The sequence below is a fragment of the Camelus dromedarius genome, chromosome 8 (assembly GCF_036321535.1).
Source record: "Camelus dromedarius isolate mCamDro1 chromosome 8, mCamDro1.pat, whole genome shotgun sequence".
NCBI lineage: Eukaryota > Metazoa > Chordata > Mammalia > Artiodactyla > Camelidae > Camelus > Camelus dromedarius.
Window position 1 is genome coordinate 82,824,872 of NC_087443.1, and position 26,626 is coordinate 82,851,497.

At 65.7% G+C, this 26,626-nt stretch overlaps 1 protein-coding gene across 2 annotated transcripts; it reads left to right on the forward strand.

Annotated features, from left to right (window-relative positions):
- The first annotated feature begins 1,412 nt into the window (after positions 1–1,412).
- Positions 1,413–26,425, forward strand: PWWP2B (PWWP domain containing 2B). Of its 2 annotated transcripts, none has more exons than XM_031462054.2 (3): positions 1,413–1,553; positions 10,253–11,910; positions 25,776–26,425. In XM_031462054.2, exons 1-2 carry the CDS (start codon positions 1,429–1,431, stop codon positions 11,892–11,894), a joined length of 1,767 nt encoding a protein of 588 aa, XP_031317914.2. In that variant the 5' UTR covers positions 1,413–1,428; the 3' UTR covers positions 11,895–11,910; positions 25,776–26,425. The 2 variants fall into 2 exon arrangements, with proteins under 2 accessions (XP_031317914.2, XP_064344645.1); XM_064488575.1 differs by having other exon boundaries at positions 10,253–11,607.
- Positions 26,426–26,626: the final 201 nt, after the last annotated feature.

Here is a 26,626-nt window from a genome sequence, read left to right on the forward strand (position 1 = left end):
TTGCTCAGGGCCTCCATCCTCAGCCCTGTACAGTGGGGGGCAGTGGGACGCCGCGAGGTTCCCGCGGGCCCCCTGGCTCCGCCCGGGCTGCTCTCGGCCGGCTCCCCGCGCCGCGCGGCCGCCGGAGGGCCAGGCCGAGCGGCGCCGCGGCGGCCCCACTGTCCGCGGCGGCGCCAGGGCTGGCTTCCCAGGCGCATGTCCGAGCCTGGCAGGCCCTTGCGGGCTCAGAGGGGCGGGGCCCGCAAGCGGCGGCGTCTGGGTCGTCAGGACAACCGGCCGCCCGCGGGTCTCCGGTGTCCAGTCAAGCACAGCGAGCCCCGCTAAAGGGGCCAAAGGGGCCGAGCCGGGCCGGGCCGCGCCCGGGGCAAGGTCACTGAAACAGGCTGGGCCCTGGGGGCTTCCCGGGACGGGGTCCCGAGTCGCGTGCGGGACGCACAAGCGCTCGGGGAAAGTCTAGAGCTTGTGGTGGGCGGGGGTCCCTAGTCCGCTTGGCGCCTCCACCTCCCACTCCTAACAGCGGCCAGGCTGCGCGCGCCAGGGAGCCCCGCTCTCTCTCGGGGAAGTCAGTCCTTTCCATAGTGAACTGGTCGCGTGGCGCCCTGGCCCCTCCGGTCGCGGCGGGGTCGCACAGGACTCGCTGTTACCCTGGCGCCCCAGGGGCACGAGACCGACACTTGAGGAAGGGGATCACCCTCCCTAAGCTTGCTGCGGGCAGCCCAGAACCAGGCGCGCGCCCTGTCGTCACCCAGGAAGGTGCCAGCACAGGGGGGTCGCCAAATGCCCCCCACGCAGCGAGGGCGAGACTGGGCCGCTGCAGCGTGGCCGCCGGTGTCTCCTCGGCGCCCTGCGTCTCCTCGGCCCGGCCTGCCCGCTTCCTGCTCGCGCCGCCGGGACTTCCTCCCCGCAGAGCCCGGGTGGCTACCCGGGCGCCAGACCCGGAGGCGGGGAACCCGGGGGTACGGGGAGTGAGGGAGGGCCCGGGCCAGGGCCAGGACCAGGAGGGGAGCAAGGAAGACACCCTGGGGCCGGGAGGGGCAGGCGCCCCAGCTGGGCCCGGGACCGGGAGCGAAGGGTCCCTAGAGCAGGGGCTGGGGCAGGTCTCCCGCCGCCCTCCGGCGCCGGCTCTCCAGTCCTTTCCGCGGGCGCTCGCGGCCCGCGTCGCCGGGGGTGGAGCGCAGCCCTGCCCCATCCTGCCCCATCCTGCCCCATCTCGGCGGGGCTCCGCAGTGCGTCTCCACGCCGAGTGTGGAGGCCGCACGGCCCGGCGCGCGTCTGTGGGCGCGGGTGCCCCGCGCGCCCCTCCCCGCGCCCCCGGCCCGCTCGCGGAGGCCGCCCCGAGCGGAGCTTTGTGACGTCAGGCGGCCGGCGGGCGGCGTCACGCGCGGGGCTGACCCGGCGCGGGGCGGGGGCCGGGCCGGGACGCGGAGCATGGAGCCGCGGGCCGGCTGCCGGCTACCCGTGCGGGTGGAGCAGGTCGTCAACGGTGCGCTGCTGGTCACCGTGAACTGTGGCGAGCGCAGCTTCGCCGGGATCCTGCTGGACTGCACGAAAAAGTGAGCGGGGGCGGGGGCGCGGGCCCCGGGACACCCCTGGAATCGCCTCGGGACCCCCCCCCAAGCTGGCCCAGCGCCGGGACCGGCTCCAGGGCGGGGCAGCTCGGCGCCAGCGCCCGCTTTCGGTTTCCCCGGCCACGGTTTCGGGGTGCGCGAGCGCGGCCGCCACTCGGGGGGCGAAAGTGGTTCTCAAAGTCGTCGCGACTTTTCGGGAGGGGGACTGGGCGGCCGGGCGGGGAGCGGCGGTGGGCGCCAAGCGGGAGCCTGGGCGCTGCGCGTGGAGCCCTAGAGCCCGTGCCCACCGCCGCGCAGCCCCGCTCCCCGAACTCCGCACGTCTGCCATAATTAACGCACTTTTCTTTGTTCAGACGCACTGTTGAATTCGGCTGTCTTCCGAATTGTCATCCGTTGGGAGTTGGGGGGCGGGGAGTGGGTTCAGATGTGCGGCCGCACTTGCCCTGTCAGTTACTCACAAATGGGGGTGCCGTGCCTAATGTAATGGGGCCCCCAGGCTCCCAGGAGCCAGTCAGGGCTGAGGTTTGGGTTGGTGGCAAGCAGTTGTGTCCAGCGGCTGGGTTTGAAAACACTCTTTCGGGTCGAGGAGTCCCTGGCCGAGCAGGAATGAAAAGAGGCAAGTTGCAGAGCAGCGCCCTGAGCCCTGCCGGAACTCAGCTTCTCTGGTGGAGGGGTCCCCCGGCCGGCCTGGGGCAAATCCACCCCGAGAGCACCTGTGCGCCGCTGCAGGGAGTCCTGCAGCGGGAAAGAGTCTCCTGGATACAGTGTCACATGGTAGTGAGCTGTCGCCCAGATAAATGATGAGGCATTAATCAGGCACTAATATTCTGGGCTCTGGCTGGGCCTTATTTCACACCCGGAGCAGTAAACAGCTCCCTTTGCAAAGGCCCAACTTTTCCCCTCAGTGGAGCCCAGATTCTGTGCTGATGGCACGGACGTGCGAAGAGGACCATCACCTTTTGACAGTCACCCCTCTGGCATTATCTCTTCATTAACTGTGCCAGAGCCATTTACGTACAAGTCATGTGACTTAACATATGGCCTCCCAGGTGACTGTCGCCCTGCTCCGTGCTGGCTACTGCAGAGAGTGCTCGGTGGGACTGAGTGATCCTCGGGGGCTGCCGCATAGCCACCTGGAAGCTACCCAGCCTGTGCCCTGGGGTGGCTGAGGTCCCCTGTCACTGAGGGCACCACTTCCTCCCTCAGGCAGGGCTGCCGCCCTGGGCCTGTTCCTGCTCCTGCCTCTGTGCTGGGCTGCACTCCAGCTTTGCCTGCTTGGCCCTGCCTGGCTCTTCCTCCCTAGAGAGGGACACTTGCAAGAGAGGGTCCCCACTCCGTTTTTTGGACTCCCTGACTCAGGACAGGGGAGGCTCCGGGGCCGACTTGTGGTTAGGGATGTCTGCAGAGGCTGCAGACTCCCCTCCCTTTCTCTCTGCCTCCAGCCGGGGCTCTGGCTCCTGAGGCCTGTGGATAACCTGGTTTGGCCTTGTGGAGGGAAGCAGGCTCTGCTGGGATCCCAGCAGGGGAACTGGCAGCTGTGGGGCGCGTGGGCGTCAACCCCGCCACGGCCACATTCGGCTGTAACCGGAGCCGCCCACGGAACCAGGAGCTGGGCCACGGTGGGCACAGCTCTGCTCAGCAGCGCCTCTCTCTGACTTGTGTTGCTCCCCCACCCCCATCCCTGCAGAGAATCTGAGGATCAGCCTGGCCCCTCCCAGCTCCTCCAGTTGTCCGAGGCTGGCCCTGAAGCTGCCTCCTCTCCCGCCCCTCCTCGCCTCTCCCCTGCTGGTCACCATCAGCTTCACCGTGATCCCAGTTCTCTACTGTAAATAGTAGGAGCTGCAGTGCTCGAGTTGACAGCTGGCTGGCCGGGCAGGGTTTAGAGGCAGCCTACATCCAGCCTGGGCGTTTCTGGCAGAGAGGATCCGGCCTCCAGCCTTGGGGTCCCGGAGCCCACTGCCTTCCTTGGGGCCAGTTTCTCCTCAGGGCGCCCCCTCTCCTACATGTCTATGGAGGGTGTGGGCAGTGACAGGCAGGCCAGAGCAGCTGGGAGCTCCGGTCCCACATGCCCGCACATCCCCGGGAGCCTACGGGCCCCAGAGCAGTGGGCTGGTGCCAGGTCTGTTCCGGGCAGCAGGCCGCAGCCGCTCTGTGCCCGCGATGCAGCAGCCGGGCGTGTGCCAGTGACTCCTGCATCAGCGCTCCTTGAGTGCCTGCATAGACCTGGGGCCTGGGAGAGCGGACTGGTCCCCGGGGGGCATTCATGCAGGTTCCCGGTTTCTCTCCTGGAGCGGGGCCCAGCAGCCACCCTGCACTGGAGAGGCAGTGCCCCCTCCAGCCCCCACCCCCCATCCCACCGGCTCTCTGGAAGCTCTGTGCTGAGTGCCCATCCTTCCACAGAGGGAAGAGGAGCTCCTAGAGGCCAGCTCGAGGTCTCAGCAGGTGCATGGAGCTGCTGGGCGGGTGCCCAGGGCCTCCTCCCATCTGAGTGTCCAACCTGCATGAGTGCTGCCTGGCTCCCTCATTCACATACATTCACTGAGCTCCTACTGTGTGTTGTGTGCGGGGAAGTGGCCTAAGTCCTCGGCATTCTTCTGTGGTGAAGGGTCCTCCTGGCGTCTCCGCAAGGCAGTGATTCCTTCTGACATATAAGGGTGCAGAAGGCCCGTGCCTGCCCTAACCCCGGAGCTCCAGCTCTCCAGGCGAGGGGGCGGGGTGGGTGTGGGCGTGGTTCTCTGGGTGATTTAGGGGTGTGCCTCTGGTTGAGGACCTCTGGTGGGATGACCCTGGCTAGGGCCGGGGGCCTGAAGACAGCAAAGGCTCAGAGTGGTGAAGGGCTGGTCTCACGGACAGTGGGCATGAGGGCCAGCTGCCTGTCAGATCTGGCCAACCTGCAGCCTCTGGCCTTGACCTCTAAGCTGGTGTTTCTCAAACTTCCCCAGTGTGAGTCACCCAGGGCGCCATGACCACGCAAGACTCCTGGGTCCTGCTGCTGGAAGGCTGGGTGCTGCTGGCCTTTGTGGCCCCACCCCCACCCCCTGGACTTCTGGAGACTCAGCCAGCCAAGACTCCCAGCCACAGCCTGGCCCTGGGCGGGAGGGCACCCCTGTACCATCCTGGGTGCACCCTTATCCCAGGAGGCTTGGTGCCTGGCAGCCGCTCCTGGGACAATTCACAGGGCCAATGAGGACGGGACCCGCTGGGCTGCCTCCCCTGCCCTCTGGGAACTGGAGGGACTGAGAGCAAGGTGCTTGGTGCACCATCGGGTGGCTGTGGGCAGGTGCCCCACAGAGGGACCTGGCCGGCGTGGCTTCGTTCTAGGTCTGCTCCAGGGGGTGTGGGGTGTGGGCTGGGAGCCCGGCCTTGTGCTCTGGGGCTGCCTTCGGAGGGCTTGGCGGGGAACGCAGGCATCTGGGTTTTCCTGGGATGATGCCGATGGGTTTTAACCCTTTGTTCCAGGACTCTGGGGGCCACGACGCCAGCGCTCCCCGGAGACCCTCGGCTGATACCTGTGGGGCAGGGGCAGGGCCCCTGTGCAGCCCTGGATGAGGGGCCGCTCTGGTGTCCGGGCTGCAGCTCTCCCTGTGTCCTTGAGCACAGGGGCCTCCAGGCCTGCTGAGGTCCTGCGTGCCTGCCCCGCCTCCCTGGGGCTCCGGCCCTGTGGCTGGCTGGTTGCGGGGCTGTGGGAGAGAGAAACTGCTGTGTATTTTCTAAACCAGCACTGGGGCGTACAGCCCGGCTGCAGGGTGTGCCTTGCCATTGGGACTCAGGCCTGTCTTGGGGCTGCAGGCTCCTGCCCACATGGGTGCTTCCATGGGCCCCTGGCCCCTGGGACATTTCTGTTCCAGGAGCCACATCTCGCCTCTTTACAGGACACCAGCGTGATCTCTCCCCCGGGGAGGGTGAGGAAGGTCCAGGGCAGACGTGGACCTGGCTAGGGTCAGAGCTGCCATTGGGCACCAAAGGCGCCCTGGCCAGAGCCTGCAGAGCAGGAAGGCTAAGGGGCAGCTGTGAGCTGGCGGCTGGGCTGTGCTGCTGCTGGCCGTGGGCCCACTCAGGCCCGGCTGCTTGGGGATTTGCTAGGCTGGACGCACAATCGAACCCCAGAGATGTTGGTGAGCGGAGGCTTGGCCACCGGTGTCCCACGGACTGCAGGCCAGGCCGCTCCTCTCTGGGCCCCTGGGGCCGAGCCCCCCCAGCAGAGTGGTAGGTGACCCTGGACGCTTTGTCTTCTGTCCCTGTGGGGAAATAACTCTGCTTTTGGGCTTGACCCATGTTCAAGCCTCCTGGCTGAAGCTCCCTGTGAGAACCTGGCATCCCAGGCCCTGCCTTCCCGGCCTCTCCTTAGAGCTCAGGCCGTTTACCCCTCCCCCAGCTCCCCAAGGACGCAATGCAGAGTCAGCCTCAGGGCCCTGGGGTTTTCTGTGAGGAGGTGCTGGCCAGCTGGCTCCCCCTGGGAGTCACCCAGTCCCCGGGGCCCTGCTCCTTTTCCCCACCCTCAGGTAGAGCCCACCTGGGTGGGCCCAGTGCATCCAGACCCTCAGCACAGCAGAGGGCGGGACGGCGGGGGCACCTGGGCCCCTCGCCCTGGGCCTGCAGGTCATCTCTCTGGCTGCAGGGCCACCCCAGCCCTCTGCCTGCCGAGGCCCTGCAGTGTCCCCTGCAAGGCTCTGCTAGGCTGACTGGCCTCCATCCCTGGATGCTGGCCAGTGTGGGCACAGCCTGGCCTCATCTGGACGGGCCACAGGGCCTCAGCAGTGCTACGCCTTGTGCCCAGGGGTCCACGTACTGCCCCACTGGATTGGGTTGCTGAGGTCCTTCCCAGAGAGACTGGCCTGTGCTGCTGTCCCTGTGCCTGGGGCAGCGGCGCCGGGACACAGTCATGGACCCCGCCTGTCACCTGCCTGGCTGGTCTCCAGGCTCCCTGGTCTCCCCCCACCTCACTATGCCATCAGAAAAGTGGCAGTGGCGGTGATGGGGGACTCGTGGGGCTATTGACGGGGTGCCTGCTGCGTGACCTACAGCCTGGGAGCCATTGTTTACCTGCCCGGCAGCCATGGGTGGGGCCGGGGCCCTGCAGCCACTCTGGGAAGGAAGTCAGGCTGCCTGCAATGTTGCAACAGCAGTGCCCCTCCGTGCGGCCACAGCTGCCGTCTGGAAGGACCCCCGCCCAGGCCACAGCCATGGCCCCGTGGGCGGAGGGAGTGTGCACCCCCGGCAGGGACAGGACTGCTCTCCCGCCCCGGGCACTGCTCACGGCCAGGGCTGCTTCCCAGTTAGACCTACCAGGGCAGGGAGGGGTCGACTGCCAGACCCGGCCTATGTCTGGTGGGCTCAGGCCCGGCCCCCCCAGGGGCCCACAGGTTAGGGCCCTGGCTTAAGTCAGAGCCTGGATCTCCGGCCAAGAGACCCCCTGATGGGTGTATGCAACAAACAGGGGGCAAACACCTCCCTGGCTGGAGCCGAGCTGTGGGGTCTTTGGGGACTGGTGACTTACCCCACCACCCCACCCACCCTGGCTGTGCATGGAGGCCTGCCGGGGAGGGCTCCTAGAGGGAAGATGGGGTTGCGGGGGGCTGCGGAGGCCTGCCCAGGGATCCTGCTCCTGGGGTTCCCGAGGTCCTGGAGCCCCAGCTGGCAGGAGGGGCTCTGCAAAGCACAGGCAGGCTGATCTCAGGGCACAGGCCAGGGCATGGTGGGCGGGAGGGAGCCCGAGAACGGGATATGGGCAGGGTCCTAGGGGGATGACAGTACAGGGGCCTGGGAAGGTGGGGCAGTGGGCGTGCAGATGAAGAGGGAGGATCTTAGAATGACAGTTCATGGCCTGGTGTGTGGGACGCTCTGGTGTGTGTGTATGTACGATAGTGTGTATGTATATGTGTGTGCGTGCGTGTGCATGCGCACGCACATGCCTGGGTGTGAGTACAAGTTTAGTGTGCAGAATTCTCCGTCTGTTCTGAATGCCCACAGGGGGCTTGCTGAAGGGAAGAACCAGGTGCTGATTTCAGTATGGGGTCCAGGCCTGGGACTCAGGTGAGGTTTGGTGACACACCAGCCTGTCATGACCCTGGGTTGGGGCAGGCAGCTATGGGCAGGGCCTTACCTCCCACACCTGGACTCAGGCGGACTTTTCCTGTAAAGAGCTGGACAATGACTATGTTCGGCCTGGTGGCTGCACAGCACCCGTCCCAGGCTCAGCAGTGCCGCGGGGCGGCCCTTAGCCCGCACGCCTGGCTGGGTGCTGGTCGGACCTGACTTCAGTGTGGCTGCCTTGGCCGGCGGGCCGTGAGGCGTGGGGTTTGTGCTCCTGTCTCTGCCTGGTGCCCGGCCTAGGGCTGGTGCGGCAGCAGCTGATAGTTGAGGGTGTGACCTTGGAGCCCCCTTTCCCACCCCTCTTCCGCTGAAAGTCTCTGCCCATCCTGGTGTGGAGGTCACACGGGCCCACTTCCCAAGCCCGGGCCCAGCGTGCGGCTACCACTTGCAGGGGTGACTGTGGCTGTTGCCATTTGCCAGCTGGGACACGGAGGCCTGTGGCTGCAGGGGCCCTAGTGGGTGCCAGCCCAGTGGGGATGGCTTGATCCTCCCAGGGAAGGGGCCCATGAAGAGTCACACGCCCAGCAGGTGATGGTGAGGGGATGTGGGGGGAGAACCACCATGACGGGCCCAGGCCCGGAGCAGAATCCCACCTCAGAGGGAGCCAGGTCCCCTGCTGCGGCCCGCGGCTGGGCGCTTCCCCCAGGCCGGTTCTGCTGCCCTCCGTTTCTGTACCCCCCCCCCCCGTCTCAGTCATGGGTCACAGGTTGCAGGTCAGCTGTCTGAATGAGCGGCATCCCTGTGGCCAAGGCCCTGGCTTGCTGGAGCCTCTGGGCGTTGATGAGAACATGACCTCCTCCACCCCCTGCAGCTCTACCTACCGAGACATTCGACTCGGGGGCGGGGTGGGCCTCAAAGAAAAGGAATCACACTTGACAGGAAAAAGGAGAAATTAAAGTTTGATGTGACTTGGGGCTTTTACCAGGGATAGTGAGTTAAACGGAAGTTGGGTGGTGTTCCCCTGGCGGGTGTCCCCTCCCACGTCGGGCTGCCGGGGACTCGACAACCCTGCGGCCACTCGCCTGTCCCCCCAACATGTGGGCCTCCTGCCTGGCTCTGGATCCCCGCTTCTCACGCCACCTGCACCCGCTCCCCCCGGCCGCATCCCTGGGCCTGGTCTGGAGGGCCGGGGAGCCCTCCCGCCGTGGGTGCCCTCCTGCCGTGGGTGCCTAGGGGCACCTGCTGGGGACAGGGCTGTTGCGGGTGGTCGGCCCGTCTTAGCGGCCGAGAGCCCTCCGGGGAACAGCACGTGCCAGGGCCCTCTGGAAACTGAGATGCAGCAAAGCCCACTGCTGGTTCCACTCTGATTAAATACAAAAGGGAGAGAAAGACTGAGGCGCGGCGTTCTACACCTCATCTCGCTCAGCGTGGCTGGAAGTCTGGTTTATGCTTAAAAATGAAAACTGGCAGTTTTTAGCTAAAGCGGTCTTACGAATTAAGTCGCACGTGTGTTGCCGTGGGAAGAGCTGCGGACTCTGGCTTGGTTTCGGTTGTTTGGAACAGCCCCGCCTCCTGCGGCTCCGTGACCAGCTCCGTGACCAGCTCCGTGACCAGACGCGGCTTCCCAGCAGACACGGCATGTGGTTCTGGGGGCACCGGTGGCCCTGGACAGGCACTGCCCACCGACTTTCAGCCGCAAACCCCAGATCTGAGTGGAGGCCGCTGGCCCTGCACTTCCTGGGGAGACGGTCCCGGCTGGGGAGCCCTGGGGGTTCTGGCCGCGCTCAGCCTCGGTTGTGGGCCTCGTGGGAGGCGGGCCCCCTGCCCTCTCTGGCCCCTTCCCCTGGGTCACGTGGCCTTATTGGTGCCACCTGGCCCCCTCTGACCTGGGGCTGGGGATCCTGAGGGAAGGGGCTGAGGGTGCCAGGCAGGAGGGGCGGTCCTCGCAGGTCGTGATCGGCAGGGGCGGCCTGGGTGACACCCTTACCTGAGGGCAGTAGAAACAGTTGGGGCCAACTTAGCACTCAGGAGGGAGCAGGTTGTCTCCCGGACCCAGGGCTTTGGTTTGGTGGGCGAGGCTGTCCTCACTGGGCTGTGGCTGTGGCTCTGGGCCTGGCCGTGTGTGGTCCCCACCCCCAGACACATGTCTGGTGCCTGGGACCCCGGTCCTGTGGGCTGTCCTGGGCCCTGGGGCTGGGGGTTCTCCCGGGGGCACACTCCTGGGAGTACTTCCCCCAGGGAGGGGGTAGTGAGCAGACCAGGCCTGTGAGCCGAGACCACTGGCTACAGAGCAGCTGGCCCCCAGTGGGCCGGGTCAGGCCCATCCCAGAACCCCAGCCCCCGTCCCCAGGCTTCCTGGGCCCCCAGGCCAGCGCGGGGCCTCCAACTTCGAGCCCCTGTTCTCCTTGTCGCCCGGAACTGAGGGTTGGACGCTCAGTGCCAGTGGGAATGGAGAGGTGGCCTTGATGCTAGTTGTGTGACCTCGCCGTGTGGGTGCCCCTGTGGTGGATGCTTGGGGCATCTGCCTCTCTCTGAAGCCTCCAGGTGCTCCACGACAGGACAGACCCCAGGTCCTGCTGGGCCCTCGGGGTGGGGGCTGTATGCGGGGACCCCACTGCTCTGACTCTGCCTTTCTGTCTCCCCACTGCCAGGTCTGGCCTCTTCGGCCTGCCCCCGGCGGCTGCACTGCCCCAGGCCCAGGACCCCCCCGTCAACGGCTGCCACAGCCTGGCCCCCACGGAGAGGGACGTGGAGGCAATGCAGCTGGGGACAGGCCCCCCTCCACCACCCTGTGGGGACCGGCCCCCTGAGACCACCTGCCCTGAGCCGCCCCCGCCCCTCGTGCCACCGCTGCCCGCCGGAAGCCTGCCCCCATTCCCGCCCTACTTCGAAGGCGCCCCCTTCCCTCCTCCGCTCTGGCTGAGAAACACGTACCGCCAGTGGGTGCCACAGCCGCCCCCCCGGGGCATCAAGAGGACGCGAAGGCGCCTGTCCCGCAACCGTGACCCGGGCCACCTGGCCCTGAGCCCCATCCGCCTGCGGCCACGCCAAATCCTCTGTGAGAAGTGCAAGAGCACCCTGAGCCCCCCAGAGGCCAGCACCGGCCCCCCGGCCGCCCCCCGGCCGCGCCGGAGGCTGGGCGGTGGCCCGGGCCCCGACAGGGAGTCCCGCAAGTCCGAGGACCCCGACGGGGGGGGTGATGCCGCGGCTGCTGTGAAGAGAAGCAGGCGGGAGAGGCAGGAGGAGGCCAGGGCCCGGGTCCCGCGAAGCCCCGTCATCAAGATCTCCTACAGCACGCCCCAGGGCACCGGCGAGGTGGTGGAGATCCCCTCCCGTGTGCATGGCTCCCTGGAGCCCTTCTGCCCCCCACAGGCCCCGCATGGCGGCGGCCAGGACCCTGAGGTGCCAAGGGACAGGCCACCCAGTGGGCCCCTCGCCTCCATCCCCAAGCTGAAGCTGACTCGGCCTGTGCCCCCCGGCATGGACCCGCTGCCCCCCAGGATCCGCCTGAAGCCTCGCCGCGTGGGGGCCGGTGAGCAGGAGCCCGTCTACAGGGCCGAGCTGGTGGACGAGCTGAAGGGCCCCGGGCGCGGCCCCCGGGCCGGCTCCGCTGCCCCCCTGGCCACCGGCCCTGCCCACCAGGGGCTGGTGGACTTGTCTTCTGGAAGTTCCGGCGAGGACGACGGCTGCAAGGGGTGCCCCCGGGGCAAGCACGGGCGCCATGGCCTGGCTTTGCTGGCCGCCGGCCCCCCACGAACGGGCTGTGCTGGTGAGTCCGCGTGGAGCGGCGACAGCCTGGACGAGTCCAAATCGTCTGGCTCCGAAGTGGCGTCACCAGACCCGTGTGACCTCTCGTCCGGCGACGGTGTGTCCCTGCCATCCTCGTCCTCGTCCCAGGATGCACGGCCGACGGTCCCGCCCCTCACGGTCAGGCTGCACACGCAGAGCGTCTCCAAGTGTGTGACCGAGGATGGAAGGACCGTGGCTGTAGGGGACGTCGTGTGGGGTAAGGTTCATGGCTTTCCTTGGTGGCCAGCGCGTGTCCTGGACATCAGTCTTAGCCAGAAGGAGGACGGGGAGCCCTCCTGGCAAGAAGCGAAGGTTTCGTGGTTTGGTTCTCCGACTACATCGTTCTTGTCTATTTCAAAACTCTCCCCTTTCTCTGAATTTTTCAAACTGAGATTTAACCGTAAGAAGAAGGGGATGTATCGGAAAGCTATAACAGAGGCTGCCAACGCCGCGCAGCACGTGGCCCCGGAAATCAGGGAGCTCTTAACCCAGTTTGAAACATAGCTCGGTTCCTGCCCAGGTGAGTGTGTGCACGGAGGGTGGCCTCTGTCCGGCTGCCCCCGCCGTGTCTGCGTCTGGGCTGACCCTCTGCCCTGGGCATCAGGGAGCTAGGGGCAGGCGAGTGCCCCTGGCCGTCTGGCTCTGAAGGGGGTCATCTGGAAAGCCATCCTGCTTGCTGGCTGTGTGGCGCTCTGAAGGCAGGCCAGCCGTCGGTCACTTGTCCAGATAGTGGAGCCCATGTGTGTTTTGCGGCCATTTTTCAAAGGGCCGTCAAAGGTCTCCTTACTCTTTCTCTAGCCTTGTGGAGGAAGGGGTGCATTTTAAAGATGGACGTTTTGGTGGGGGGCTGGGAGTGAGCACAGGGAGGGGCTTCCTCTGGTGCTCTCTTCCCAGGCAGGAGCTTGCCCTCCCCCCACACCCGTCCAGGGGTTTGACTTTGCAGGAAGGGGAGGGTCACTGCGCTGCCTGCCCTCAGATGTAGCTCCTACAGCCCAGCCCCGACCTCCTGGTGCCAGAGTGGGCTCCCCTCGTCAGTGACACGTGGCTCCTGGACCTCGGTGCCAGGTGCTCCGGACTCCTGGAGGGGCCCTTGGGTCTGTCCCCGGGCCAGTGCCTCGTCCTCCGTCTCTCCCCCAGGAGACCTTTGTGGGCTCCCCGGCACAGGCCTTAGACGGAGCCTCTGTGGGGTTGGAAGCATCACCGTGTGCAGTTGCCGTGTCACCAGGTGGGTTTGGGGCGTCACCACATGGCATGTCTGGTCACCTTGGTGGGTATCAGGAAGCAGCCAAGGGGCTGAGGCCGCCTGCCGTGAGCCCCCCGGGCCCCGAGACGCAGGGAGATGCGGGGCATGTTCTCCTCTGACACGGCCCCTGCTCTGGACCTTGGGCAGCAGGGTGTGTGCGGCGGGTGTCTGGCCCTGGCGGCGACTTTTCCCAGGGCTAGCTCCCCCTGCCCCTCCCTGGTTGGTTCTGTGCAGGCCGTGGGCTGGGAGGCGCCAGCTGCCGGGGTGGGGTCCCTTGTGGGTGGGGGCTACCCGCAGCCTCTCCTGGCTCCGTGCCCACAGACGCAGAGATGGGGGTGCTGTGCACCGAGGACGAGAGCGGTCGTCCACCCCAGCTGCGCCTCTGCCTTCATCTCCCGACCTTCAGGTGACCTTGTCTGGCCTGGCCCGCCTGCCCTCCCACCTGTCCGGTGCCAACTTCCCAGGTGACAAGCCGTCAGGCCCGGGCAGGGCTGGCCTGCGTGTGGCTGGGGAGGGGGTTTGTGGGGTGCCTGGAGCCCCCTCACTCCTGTGCCAGGTGCAGCTGTCCAGAATTGAGGAAGCAGTGATGAGAGGTGTGGTGGCCCCCACCTGTCTGCTCCTCCCAGGCAGTGTCCAGGGGTCCAGGACCACCACCAGGCCCCCACCAGCAGCTCACACTCTGCTGAGTGTCTGGGTGGGGGTCACTGGCGGGGTCACCACCAGGGCTCTTGAGGCCTTGTCCCCTCCCCTTCCTGTGTCACCACCTGAATTGCTCCCAGGTGGTGGGCACAAACTTCTCTCACAGACGAGGCACATCCCTTGTCAGTGTGGACTCTGTACTGGGGCATGGGCTGCCACCGACCTGGTAGAGTTGAGCCAGCGAGGGTCTCAATCAAGGGCACTCCGTGGGGGGGGGGGGGTGGCCAGCTCACCTGAGCAGGGTGGGGGGACCAGAGGACGTCTGTATGCCTTCCCAAGGCATCTCTGTGCTTGGCCTGGCTAAGGGACACGCCCTGGCTGCGGCCACACCCTGCTGGCCTGGGGACCACCTTGGGGCCCTGCCTCCCTGCGCCCTTTGCTGCTCCCTGCCCAGCCCCTCTGCTTATGGGGCCCAGCCCACCTTTAGCCTGGCCTGGGGGCTGGCGTGAGGGGTGGGCGGCCCTCCTCGCCCTGTTGTGTGGGGCCTGGGGCAGGCAGGCAGGTAACCCGGAGGCTCAGTCAGGGCTGGCTCTGTTTATCAGGAAGCAGAGGAGGAATCTCACCGGACAGGTTTGCCTGCTGCAGGGCCTGGGCCTCGGACAGGCCCCTTCTGGCTCCTGGGACTGAGCCCAGGCCGCCCCCAGCAGCGCGTGGGGCTTGGAGTGCGGGGGCGGGGTCTCCTCGGTGCCAGGACTCGGGGTGGCTCTGCCTGGTGGGCTTTTCGGTTTTGTTTTTGAGGATTAAAGACTGCGCTGAGGTTTGAGACTGTCAGGCCATTGATCCGCTGGCGTCAGGGAGCTGGGGTCGCCCACTCTGGGTGGGGTCGCTGGTCCCCCAAAGCCAGCCATGCTGTTGGGGGCCGCCCCTCCTGTCTGCTCCTTGAAGAGAAAGCTGGGAGCCGCCTTCACTGGGGAAGGTGGGCTTCCCCAGGCGAGCTGAGGGCTGTGGGGCTGGTGTGGGAGGAGGGTCTCGGCAGAGTGTGAGTGGCTGGTGGGGGCCTGGTGGTGGTCCTGGGCCCCTGGGCACTTCCTGGGAGGAGCAGGCAGGTGTGGGGCCACCAGACCCCCAGAGGGAGAGCTGGGGGGCAGACACGGGGCCTGGAGCTTGGGCTGGGAGGCCTACTGGGGAGGGTGGTCCTCCAGGCCCTGCTCACAGGCGGCCCCGGCCTGGCCCGGCTGGCCCTGCAGCCACCTGAGACGGCTGAGGAACTGCCAGGGGGCACCTCAGGATTTGGGGGTGTCTGTGCCCCCCACAGGTTGTGTTGGGAGAGTCCTAGCAGAGCTGTGGGACCAGGCCCCTTCCAGGGATGTGTGCCTAGCACTCTGTCCCCGAGAGACCCCTCGCCCCCTTTGCAGGGCAGTTGGAGGCTCAGCGGAGAGGTGGGTGCCCACGTGGATGTTCTGAGACTCGGGGTGCTGAGAGGGGCCAGTAGGGCCTGGCTGGCTCACCATGGGGGACCTGGGCACCCTCATGGGGAAGGAGCAGACACGGGCACCCACCCCGCCCTGGCCCCAGGGGCTGGCGTCTCTGATCCTGTTTCCCCACCTGCCTCGTGGTGCCAGCGGCACCCGCCTTGGGGTGGGTGGTGAGTGGGCTGTTGGCAGCCACCGTCCTGGCTCTGTTTCCTGGAGCCCCTCCCCTGCCTCCCGCCGCGGGTCGGTAGGCCCCCACGGGCGCCGGCTGTCGGGGTCACAGGTGGGCCCTGTGGGTGGGTGGGGGTCGTGCCCCTGGCTGGCGGGGCCAGGTTCCAGAGGCCTGCCGGTCAGGGGTGAGGGCCCTGCAGGAGCCGACTGAGCTGGCCTCGTCCTGCAGGTGGGACAGGGACACCCCAAGAGTGCAGGGCCGGCCCCCCCGCCTAACAGTTGATGGTGACTCCTCCTGGGGGTGACGTGAGCCTCAGGGCCTCTTCCTGTCAGACCTGAGGTCACGTCCTTCTCTCCCCAGTCCGCCCACTGAGGGCTGAATGCTCTGCTGCCTGCGGGACAAAGGGTACACAGAATCACTGAGGCCCTCGCCTGGGGGGTTGGGGAGAGAGGGCTGGGAGAGGGCTGTGACTCAGGGCCCCCAGATCTGTGCGTAGTCACGCACAGGAATGTGCTGAGGGGTCAAGGCCTCCTAGCTGAGTGCCTGGTGAGGAAGCTGATTTGGATTGGGGATCCGGAAAGGCTTCCTGGAGGAGGTGACTCGTAGCCGAGATTAGAACGGTGAGCTATCATGAGCTAATCGGGTGGGGTGAGCATCCAGGAAAAGGAGCGCTGTGGGCCAGGGCCTGTGGCAGAAAGAGGGCTGGCATCTTCTGAGGGGCCAGGGGCGGAGCCCAGCGTGGGCCTGCTGGGCTGAGGCCTGACTCTGGCCTGACCCAGACAGTAGGTGTGCACTGGAGACGGGTGGATGGTCCTGAGGAGGAAAGACCCTGGGCTGCGGGACAGCAGTGTGATGGGGCCTGGAGGCCGGAGGAATTCACAGAGGACGGAGCTTAAACCCAGACAAGGAGTCAGTCGAGGGCGAGGAGTGAAGACGGAGCAGCGGGCCAGAGGCCAGTGGGGGTGGGCGGGGGTGCTGAGAGCTCTGGGACTTGGGGACCACCATCCCCTTGCCGTGGCAGGGGTGCTCCAGGTGCTGGCGTCTGAGGTCTGGGTCTCAGCTGAGAGGCGTCTCAGGGTCCAGCCTCACTGGAGAGGTGGGCTGAGCTGTGGGTTTGTGGGACCGTCTAGGAGGACGATGCCGTGTGGGGGTGGGGGGAAGTGCGGGAGGGGGCCCCTTGGAATGGCTGTTCGAGTAGGGAGGCTCAGAGCAGTGGAGAGGCACATGGAGGTGGCCAGAGGCCTGAGGCCCAGCGGGAGCCCAGGAAGGAGGGCTGGGCGGAGGGTGGGCAGCGCTGGCGGGTCCTGTGGAGAGGCGGGCGGACCAAGGACCCCAGGGGAGGTGGTGCGCACACACGAATGGGGCAGGGGGATCACCCAGCCTGCAGGCACCACACCAGAGAGGGCAGGAGGTGACAGAGCCATTACGGGATGGATGGTCATCGGGAGCTCACCCAGAGCACGCCCTGCAGGTGCAGGGACAGGGGTCCTGGGAGCCCCGACAGCTCCTTCTGTGCCACCTCTGGAACCTGGGGTGCCTCCCAGCAGGGAGAGGCCAGAATGCTGCCCGGTGTCCCAGCCTCTCAGCCCCGGGGATCCACAGGCTCTCTGTGAGCGGGAAGGGCCCAGGGCTGAGGTCCAGCCTCCCGTGGAAGCAAGGCGGCCCCAGCCCCTTCCCTCCCCACCCCAGTGGCCCGGCTGCTGGCAGGCAGGAGACTTTCAGGGCTCACACAGCAGAGCCACCCTCGCCGTGGGCAGCTCCGAGCTCCAGGCTTTCTGCTTCACTGAGTGAGGGGCAACCTTGGGCTGAGCCTCCCGTGGCCACTGGCACAGATGACCTCACACTAGGCAGCTGGAAGCAACGGAAATGTATTCTCACGGCTCCTGAGACCAAAGCCCCAGATCAGAGTGCCAGCAGGGCTGTGCACCCCGGAGGCTCCAGGCGAGGGTCCTTCCTCCCTCTTCCAGCTCCCGGGGGCTTTGGCGTTCCTGGGCTTGGGGCTGCTTCCCCCACCTCTGCCCCTGCTGTCCCGTGGCCACCTCTCCAGTGTTGACTCTCTTCTGCCTCCCTCTGACAGCATTTGTGGGCCACCTGCTTAATCCTGCATAATCTGCACATCCCAAAGCTCTTAACTGAATCGCACCTGCCACACCTTTCCCACAGAAGGTATCTTCCTGGTCCCAAGGTCGGGCCATTTGCCCCCTGCCGCCTCCGTTCCCTCAGCAACTCCATTCGGGCGCCGTGCCCGCCTCAGGCCCCCAGCGCCTCCTGGAGAGAGGGCCACGTGGGCTCAGGGAGGGGCGCTGGTGGTGAAGTGGGCTGGAGCCTGACCCCTGTCCCAGGAGGGCGCGTGCACAGGCTGGGGTCCCGGTGGCGCCAGGACCACGTCCGACTTTCAGCTTCACGGTGTGACTGCTCCTGGGGGGTGAAGGCATCAACCCGGAGACCAGCCCGGAAACCGAGCAGCGTTGCCCGGACGGCGCTGTGCCTGGCGGCAGGCCCGCGCCCAGGCGGCTGTGTACGTGGGGCTTGCTGGCCACGGAGGTGGAGGCAGCCGGATCCGGGCTCCAGGCTCTGACTTTCCTGGTGTGTTTCTTCCCTTTAGAACAGGATCCTTGAGCTGATGCCCCAAACCAGCTTTGTCTCTTTCAACTCTAAATAAAAACGTGCTTCTGCTTCTAAAGACGGGCTTTTCAGCTGGCTTCCCGCTTTGCTCTCAGGGAATTCAGGTCCTCTGGGAAGGTGCTAATTATTTTGTTCCAGAGGAATCTAAGGCCTGTAATTCCGAGCCTGCTGCGGGGGCTCAGGCCCTACCTCTCGCTCCCGGGGCTGTCCCTGCGGCTGCCCCAGGTGGGTGTGGGCGGCGAGGTGGCAGCAGGACACAGCACAGGGACACAGGGCTGGGCGTCCCCAGTGGCTCTCCTGGGGTCCATGCCAGGGTGCAGGACTTCTCCCGGCCTGGGGGAGGGCTGCGGGCGTCCGTGCCTGTCCGTGCCTTCGCAGCCAAGTGCAGCCCCTCCTGCTGGCGAGACGCCTTAAAGTCAGGGAAGAGCCTGCTTAGACAGAGAGCCCCCCAAGCCCCCCGCCAGCTCCGAATCCCCATCCCTGACCCCATCCTGCTTCTGCGCCCTCGGACAGGGCATCCGCCCAGGGTCATGGTCCCAGGGCGCACGGGAGGGCCCCCAGCTCTGCAGTCCTGTGTTCTCGGACGTGGGGGGGATCCCTCCACAGAGACAGTGGTCCCTCAGCTGCCCTTGGGGGGCCCTTCTCTCCCGGCGACCTACACTGCTCCTTAGAAATCCTGCATCAACTCTGGCCACTTGTAGATGTGGCCTTACAGGAAGGAGGGACAGGTGTCCGAGTGGGTTCCCAACACCCGGAGTGACCAGGGCGTGCCTCGTTAAGCATAGCTGACACCATTCATCTGTGCGAATGTCCTTTGTGATGCTCAGATTGCCCCTCCTTTGGCCGGCAGGCTCACGGTGCCTCAGTGCTCAGGCCGCGCAAGTCCCTGGCCGCCGCCTTCCTTTCCGCCAGGACTGGGGTTCCGGCTGCCGTGGGCACTTCTGCCCAGGCCCGGGGCCGGCCATTTCCCTGGCGTGCTGGGCCCCACAAGGGGGCCGCCTGCTACTCTTGGGCTCACTGTTTGCAGGTCGGCTCTTCTCACTCTGGAATTTCCGTTTTAAGAGAAAAGAGCTCAGGGCTTCACACTGATTTTTCTGATTCAAATTTTCTTACCTCAACTTTCATGTTTGCGTTTCTATTCTCTGATGCTGAAAATCTGGGTTCTTAGTGACGTTAACACAATTACTAACTTCACACGTAAGAGCTGATAAATATCAGGCATTTTATATACAGCATGTACCACATGCGTCATCATTTCAGGTAGTGAGGCCGCCGGCGCGCCGTGGGCAGTTGGTGGGGAGACCCCTGCTCTCCGTGCAGCCTTTCCAGCCTGGGCCCGCCCTTGCGGTCCACAGCCAGCGCCTCTCTCGGCGCTGCCGCGACCTCACGCACCACTGGGGTCATTGATTTCATTTCCTTTCCAATCTAGAGATTCCTTTACATTGTGATTTGTGTTGTGTGATTCTGCGCACGTTTCTGAGGGTCCCAGGTCGATTGTGTGCGGCGTCCGGCTCCTCCACGCCGACCTCCCGGCACAGGCTGCCTTCCCACTGTGTTTGCAACACAGGCAGACACACGAGCGCCCGCCCCCAGGTTCAGGGCCAGCTCTCGCCCGGCCCGGCCTTGGCTCTGTGTGCCAGAGGGGCAGTGCCCACCCGCTTTGTGCCCGCCAGCCGCGCCACCTCGGGGTGGTCTCTCGGAGCACCCTGTGCACGGGCGCGTCCGCGTGTTCTCCATCCCGGCTCCTTCACAACCCGCTCCTTTGTTCTCTGTTGCTCTGTTTGGGGTCCTCTTTGAGGAAGTAAGTCCCTGTGCACTCAGACCCACGTGCTGCCCGGCCTGCGGTAACGCAGGTGGAGGCCTGGCCTACGGGGGCCCGGGCCAGGTCAGGGTGCTGGGCGCCGCCCCTCCCCTGCAGGAGCACACACCCTGCCTGGTTTGGGTTCATGGTGCTCCACACACCGGGCCACGTTGCCAGGAGGGGACTGTGGCGCAGGGTTTCCTCCCAGGCCAGGCTGTCCCCTGTGCAGCCAGCAGCCCCTGGCCTTGGAGAAGCCGAGCTGGATGCCTGGCACCTGTCCACCCGCTTCCCAGCTGTGGAGGACAGGACCTGTGAGGACAGTCAGGCCCCGGGCAAGTTGGCATCTGCCCTGTAGTGTCTCTGGGTTAAGAGTCCTGAGCTGGATGGAGGCTTCCACCCCTGGGTCTACACAGCAGATCTGGATGGAGTGGGTAGTGCCGTCTGGAAGACGGCGCTGCCTCGGCCTCTGGACCAGGAGGTTGGGCACGTGTCAACCCTCCACGTGTCCTGGGAAACCACACCAACAGCCTTCCAAGGCTCCATCCTGGAGGAGCTGGCATTCCTGGGACTTGTCCCCTCCCCTGTGACTGGGCCGGAGTCTCACCAGACCTGGTGCAGTCTGGGTGTGGCTCAAGGCACCACAGGACCAAGCAGGTGACTGGGGAGGCGGGTGCTTGGGGGCCCCGGCAGTCGCCTGGCTGGGTCGAGGCTGTGCTCTGGCTTGCCCCGAGAGCCATGCTGGAGCTGCAGAGCCAGGTGGCTGGGCCCTGCGTGCTGGCTCGTGGACGGCCGTGTGCCTGCAGGGCTCTGGGGCTGGACATGGAGTCCCCACCCAGGCCACGGGTGGCCTTTTCATGGCGGGGCTGTTGGTGGACGCCCGTGGAAGGCTGGGTCGTAGGGGGGTCTCCTTGGCTACCTGGGGGCCTCGCGCCAGCTCTCTGCCTGAGGATGTGACATCAGTGATGCCAGGCCACGGCCACCTTCCTCTGCTTCCTTTTTTGTGACGCTTGATGGTTCTCACTGCCAACTGTGGCCGCTTCATCTATGCTCGTGAACCGCACTGACGTCACCAGTTTCGGGGGGGCTGTGGTTGGGGGAAACAGGCCTCGTGGGTCTGGTCTTGTGCTGAGAGCAGCAGGCCTCCCTGTCTCGCGGGGCCCAGGCACTGGAGGCACCACCGTCCTTCCTGCCCGGAGGCGCCTATGGCCCAGCCCCGTTGTGGGGGAGGGGCCCCCCAATGCCCCGTCTCCTCGACCAGCCCCCACCTCCCCCTGCTCGTCAACCGGCCCCCACCCTCCTCATGAGAAAGTGAGCCCAGGGTGCCTGGTCAGTCCGACCCTGTCAGGCATGGCCTGGGGGTCGCTTCCCAAGCCCACAGCACCTTCGTGGGGAGATCCAGCTCTGATTTTGCGGACGAGCTGCATCAGCGTGGCACCCGTGCCAGAGGCCCCTCCTGTGGTCCCTGGAAGCTTCCCGTTACGCTGCGGCAGGGGCAGTGGGGACCGCAGCCAGCGGGGAGTCTCATTCAGTGCAGGTGTGTTTGCTTCCAGTTCTAGGAGGCCTGTGGCTCCAGCATCATGGCTCCGTCCCCAGACCTCTGTGTTCCACAGCAGCTATGGGGCCACATGGCCCTGTCCCTTCCAGTCAGGGCTGGGGGTGGCCCTGGCCACTGGGGTGCCAGCGACTTGGGCCGGGCAGGGCGACCTTGGCTGACCCTTACTGCAGGGCTCCTGGTGGTGGTCTCGGGGCCCAACAGGGGACACTGCTGGAGAGGGACGCAGCTCCCCTGAGATCAGCCTGGGTCAGCGAATGGCAGACAGGGAGGAGAGCCATCAGCGCACTGCAGGGGGAGGGTGGTGTGGCCTGGCGGGGTCTTGGGCGCTGGGCATGGGAGGCAGGGCCCTGCCGGGGGACTCTCAGAGGTCTGTCCCCTCTAGAGGACCAGGGGAATTGAGGGAGGTCGGGGCCTGTGTTGGGTGGAGGCTGGATCTGGTGTCCACCTCCGGGGACATGACGGGGCGGTGGGGCCCCCGGCCAGGACTGGGCTGAACAGCACCGGGTGACTCCCTGGGAGGGACATGGCTGAGGAGGGGCGGGGAGCCTTGCTGGGCGGTGGAGTTGGTCCCCGGCCAGGGGGGTGTCTTCCTGCCCGGGAACCCCCGGGAAAGACGTGCTCTTCTCTAGACGACTGCCAGCCACGTCTCTGTGGTGATCTTGTGTCCTTTCTGTCGTTTCTAATTGGGGCTTGGGGGGGCAGCAGGGCTGGGGCGCTCTGTGGGGCTGCCCAGGTGGTTGTGATGAGGGACTGGGACCACGGCCTGAGGGAGGGTCCCCTGGAACATCCCATAATTAAAGAGGGGCGGGGGTGGGAGGAGAGAAGTGAGGCGGGCAGAGGTCCCATCTCATCCTCGGGGACTTTTCCCTGAGCTGCTCCGTTAAGAGGAAAGTACAGGGAAGTTCTGCATTTGTCTCCAGGTTTGTGAGAACACCTGCTGTCCCCATGGAGGCCTAGGCTGGCCGGAGGGCAGGCAGGGCGGACAGACGTGTCCCCTGTGGGCGGGAGAGGCCTGTGCGGGTGTTTTCTTAACGAGGACTGAGGCCCACGGGCGAGGCACATCTCCAAAGGAGGGTCTTGGACAGCTCACTCATCCGCACACCCTGTGTGCCTGCAGCAATACATGGTTGGCTGTGATTCGAGCCCCTTCAGACCCCGAGACAATTGATTCGAGGAGGTGTTTGAGTCTCCGGGTGCGGCTGAGCCCAGCCCACGCTGGCGGCTCTGCTGGTGGTCTCCGCAGACCCCCTCGGCCCTCCTCCCCGGGCCGCGCACGGGCTCCTGGTGGTTGCGGAGGTTTGAGAGGGACCCCCAGCAGGGCCGAGACCCCTGCCCGGCGTGGCGGTGTGGGCGCCCCTGGGTGTCAGTCACCTGGCTGGGGTCTGTGTTCTCGCAGCTGCCTCCCCCTCAGGGAGAAGGAACAGGGAGATGTGTGGACAGGCTGCGAGCCTGGCGACCGCAGCTCATCTTGCTGTTCAGGGTCTGTGGCGCTGGACCGAGGAGGTGGAGCCTTGTGATTTGGAGACATGGCCACATGGCTCTGGTGTGGGACTCCCATGGGTGCCCCTGGCAGTCTGGGCCGGGCGGGTACCCCGCCGGGCTCCGTGGGGGGATATGTGGGTGCTGCAGGGGTGGAGCCCCCAGGGCTTCCCGAGGAAGATGCTCCTCCCCTGTGGGACCCTGTGTTCTCTCGGCCTCTCACCTGCACCGCCTCCTCCGAGCTCCCTGACCCTGAGTCTTGGGGAGTCATGGTCCTGTGCCCGACTCTGGGCACCCAAAGGAGGACACATGCGCACCCCCCCCCCACGTGTGTGCGTGCACTCGGCCCCGGCCCCCACGGCTGCAGTCACTGCTGCCTTCCCACGGTCCGCGCCCTCCACCACCCGTCCCTCTCCTGTGGCCTCTGGCTGGGGGACTTGGGGGTGGGAGGGTCCAGCAGCCAGCACAGGCATCGAGGCTGTGGCCTGGTGTCTGGCCTGTTCTGAGGCATCTGCTGGGAGGGACACTCAGGGTCTGGAAGGGCCCGTCCCCAGGGCTGGCATTTGGGGGTGACATTTGGCGGCTCAAACAATCAGTTTGGGAAGAGGCAGTAGGGAATTCCAGAGCAAGGTCCAGGGTTATGTTTATGGTTTTGATCTTTCTTTGCCAAGGGCCCAGGGAAATCTGCTGCTGGCAGACACGGCAGAGCCCCTCCCAGGGCCGAGCGTGTGCCCGGCCCACGCAGTGGCCAGATGGGCTGTGGGCCACCCCATCCCGGGCACTGACCAGCAAGACAGACTCTGGCAGCTGTCTGTGCTAGACCCCGAGTTGGGGGTCTGATCCTCAAGTCAGGGTTCTGGGCCCCAATTTGGAGTTCTGGGTCCCAAGTCAGGGATCTGGGTCCTGGGTGAAGGTTCTGGGCCCCAGGTCAGGGTGTGGCTTTGTGGACGTCACACCCAGGTGTGCCCTGAGCCTGGAAGCCGGCCCCCTCGGTGGACGGGTCTCCTTAGCAGGACCTTGGTACTACACTCAGGACTCGGAGGTTTTTCCCATGTTGGCTCGAGAGTCCTGCCCTGGCCATGTACCTGGCATCCCTCTGGAGGCAGCTTCGGAGCCCCCAGCCCTCTCCATCCAATGCCAGGAGGCTTCACTGGACGGGCCTGGGGGCCAGGACCAAGACCAGGGCAGTGGGGAGGCACGGGGGGCTGGAGCGGGGTCCCTCCTGCACACCCCGGGTCAGGCTCCTGTTCGTGGCCGGCAGCTTTCCCCGCAGCCTTGGAGCGACAGCAGAGGACACAGGTGGAGCCCGACGGCGGGCTGTGGCCGGACAAGTGTCCGGTGCTCCTTTCCTGCTCATTGGACCCCCGGCCACTCTGGAGGAGGAGCACGGTTGCAGGTCCCCTTTCACACCTCCCAGCCAGGCACGCGGCCGGCAGGGTCATTGCCCTCCGACCGCGAAAGTTGCCGTGCAGAGCTGGGAGCAATGATGGTGGCAGGAGGTGACAGAGGCCTGGACAGCAGCAGATGTTTGGGTTTCTCAGTGCAGAAACCTCCCGGATTTTATATTTTAAACAAAAGCGGAAGAAGGCTTTGATTCCTGTCCCACGTCACAGTAAGATGTCCTGAGCGCGACTTCTTTCCACTGGATTTTTATTTGCAGCGACGTGTCCTGTGCTGGGGCTTTGCAGGTCCACGCGTGAGGCGACGTGTGTATGAAGGCGTTTGTCTGTTTCCTGCACTTACCCTGCGGTTTCTTGTTTCATGATTTCTCAGTGTAAACGTTCTTTATAGACTTTTTCCTGTGGAAAATGAAGATTTTGCCACCTCATAATCCCCTGTGCCCCTGCCGCACGTGCCCCCAGGCGTAATTTTTGGCTAAATCAAGATTCAGCGTTGATATTTAAAATTGCAGCTTGTCCATGTAAATAACTATGAATATACTTTATCTGTGTTCAACTCTGTTCTCTGCAGACTCGAATTTGCCTCATTTGGGGTAGTTTTTATATTATCACCGATCTGTCCCCAGGCTTCTGAGAGGAATCGGAACCTCTCAGTGCCTTCAGACACATTAGAGGTTTGTTTCAGTTGCGGTCACTCTGTGAACGAGCTCCCCAAAGCACAGTGGCTACAAACCCCGCTGGGTGGGCATTCTTGTGATTCTGTGCCCCTGGGCAGCAGTGTCCACGGGCTGAGCGTCCTGAGAGGCTCACCTGGGTGGCCAGCCCCCCCCGACGTGTGCACACACCCTCAGACACACACACATGCACAGACTCACACAGACACACATACAGACATACACACACCCCCCGGGGCCCCTCCGTGGGGCTGGCTGGGCTCCCTCCCAGCATGGTGGTCTCAGGCCATCCGGGGTTTTGTCACGGTGGCTCATGGCTTCCGAGTGGATGCTGCCACTGTCCCCTGGTCTGGGCCAGGACCCGCCTGCATCACTTCCACCTCCTGAGATGGAGCAGGTCACAGAGGGCCACCCCTTCCAGGATCTGTGGCTGGCAGCCCTCTGTGGGCGCCCCCTGTTCTTGGGGCCACTCTGCCCAGCAGGACTTTAAGCCCCTGGACACCTGGCCTCTCCCTTCTGCCTTCCGGGCTCCCTCCTCCAAGAGCCTTCCATGACCAGCAGAGAGGAGGGTGCGGGGTTCCGGTGGAGAACGCTCCCCCTGGCTGGGTGGACTTGGGTAGCCTCCCCTCCCTGGAAGCCCCTGCCTCCTTTAGGGAGGGGCTGGCCCTGAGACGCTGGGCTGAGGCGTCCACTGTCCCTGCGGCCAGCTCTCCCCGCTCAGGGACAGCCGTCGGAGACTTGGTAGTCTCATGGGAAGTAGGGACATCTCAGGAAGCAGGGCTGAAGCCACGGCTCCCCACCAACCTGGGGAAGGATCTGTCCCCCTGACCCTCAGAGGTTCTCCTAAACCAGGAGGGCACCTCTGGTGAGTGGGGGCTCCCTGCTGGGGGCATGTGTCTCTCGGGTGTCGATCACACTCTGACGGCCCCGCATTTGGTTCTTCTGAGCCTTGAGCCTGGGGCCCGTGCACGGCCATTAGCTCCCCAAGGCCCTGTTGTTAGTGGCTGGGAGGGCTCAGAACTTCCGGCCTCCCTCCGGCTTCTATGTGCCCGGCCCTGGGGCTGCAGGGCCAGCCTTCCCTGGGCAGGTCAGGGCCCTGGGTAGGTGGGGTATGGGCACGGGGTAGCAGATGCAGGGGTCAGGGGAGACCGAGGGAGGTGGAACTCCCAAGATGGCGAGAGCTGGCAGGAGTTTGAAGAGTTGGGGGTCTCTGGACCTGAGGGAGAGGGCGCAGGTGGGGGCTCTGGCCTGATGCTGGGACCCGAGGGGCCTGCCGCCCTGCACTCGACCCTGAGGTAACCTCTGCCCCTTTCTGCTTCCCCCAGGTCACCGACGATGAGGGCACGGCTCTTCTTCTGCAGCTTCTGAGTTGGGGGGCACCCTCCGCACCCCCGTGCTGTCCAAGGACCCTGCGCACCTCCTGGCCGGCTGCGAGCAGGAACGCAGGCCGTGGGGTCAGCCTGCTCCTGGCCTCCCGGGGAGGAGCAGGCTGTCTGGCCACGAGGACAGACCCCGCAGCACAGAGGCTCCTCTCCGCCAAATGTATTTATTCCTGAGACTCAGACTTTAGCTTTATCTGGTTGGTGAAGGACCAGGGGCCCAGCAGTGAGGGTGGCCCGCCAGGTCGGGGTGCTGTCTGGGAGCGCTCCCCTCCCTGCGGACTTCAGGGTCCTTCCTCCCAAGCCCCCGGGCGGGCGCGGTCTGTGCTCCTGAGAACCAGGACCCGCCTGCGCCGCCCCCTCCTCGGCCGCCCAGAGCGCGGCCCTGGCGGGCGCCCGGCGCTGGCCTCGGCCTCCGGGCCCAGACGCCGTGGGCGCTGCCTGTCCTGTGCGGAGGTGACGAGGGCTGTCACTTTGAAATCAGACTTCAGCGTTAAGAGGACAAACCCTTGCCTGTTGTTTGTAAGAGTGCGTCTGCTCCCCTTTTTGTCACTTTAAAGACCAAAAAGAAGAAAGAAAGAAAAAGAAAAGGAGCCTGCTTTTTCTGTGTTTAAACGTGAGCCCAGAGGCGGGCGCTGACGCTGCCCCACCCGGCTCGGCGCCCTGAGGGCCCGACGACGGCCTGGGCGGCGGGGGGCCCTGAGCAGCGGGCTGCTGCGGCCTCCTTCCCGGCGAGGCGGCGCTGTTCTCGGCACTCCTCCCGGGAGGACACTGGGCCCAGCCCCGTCCCGCCTCCC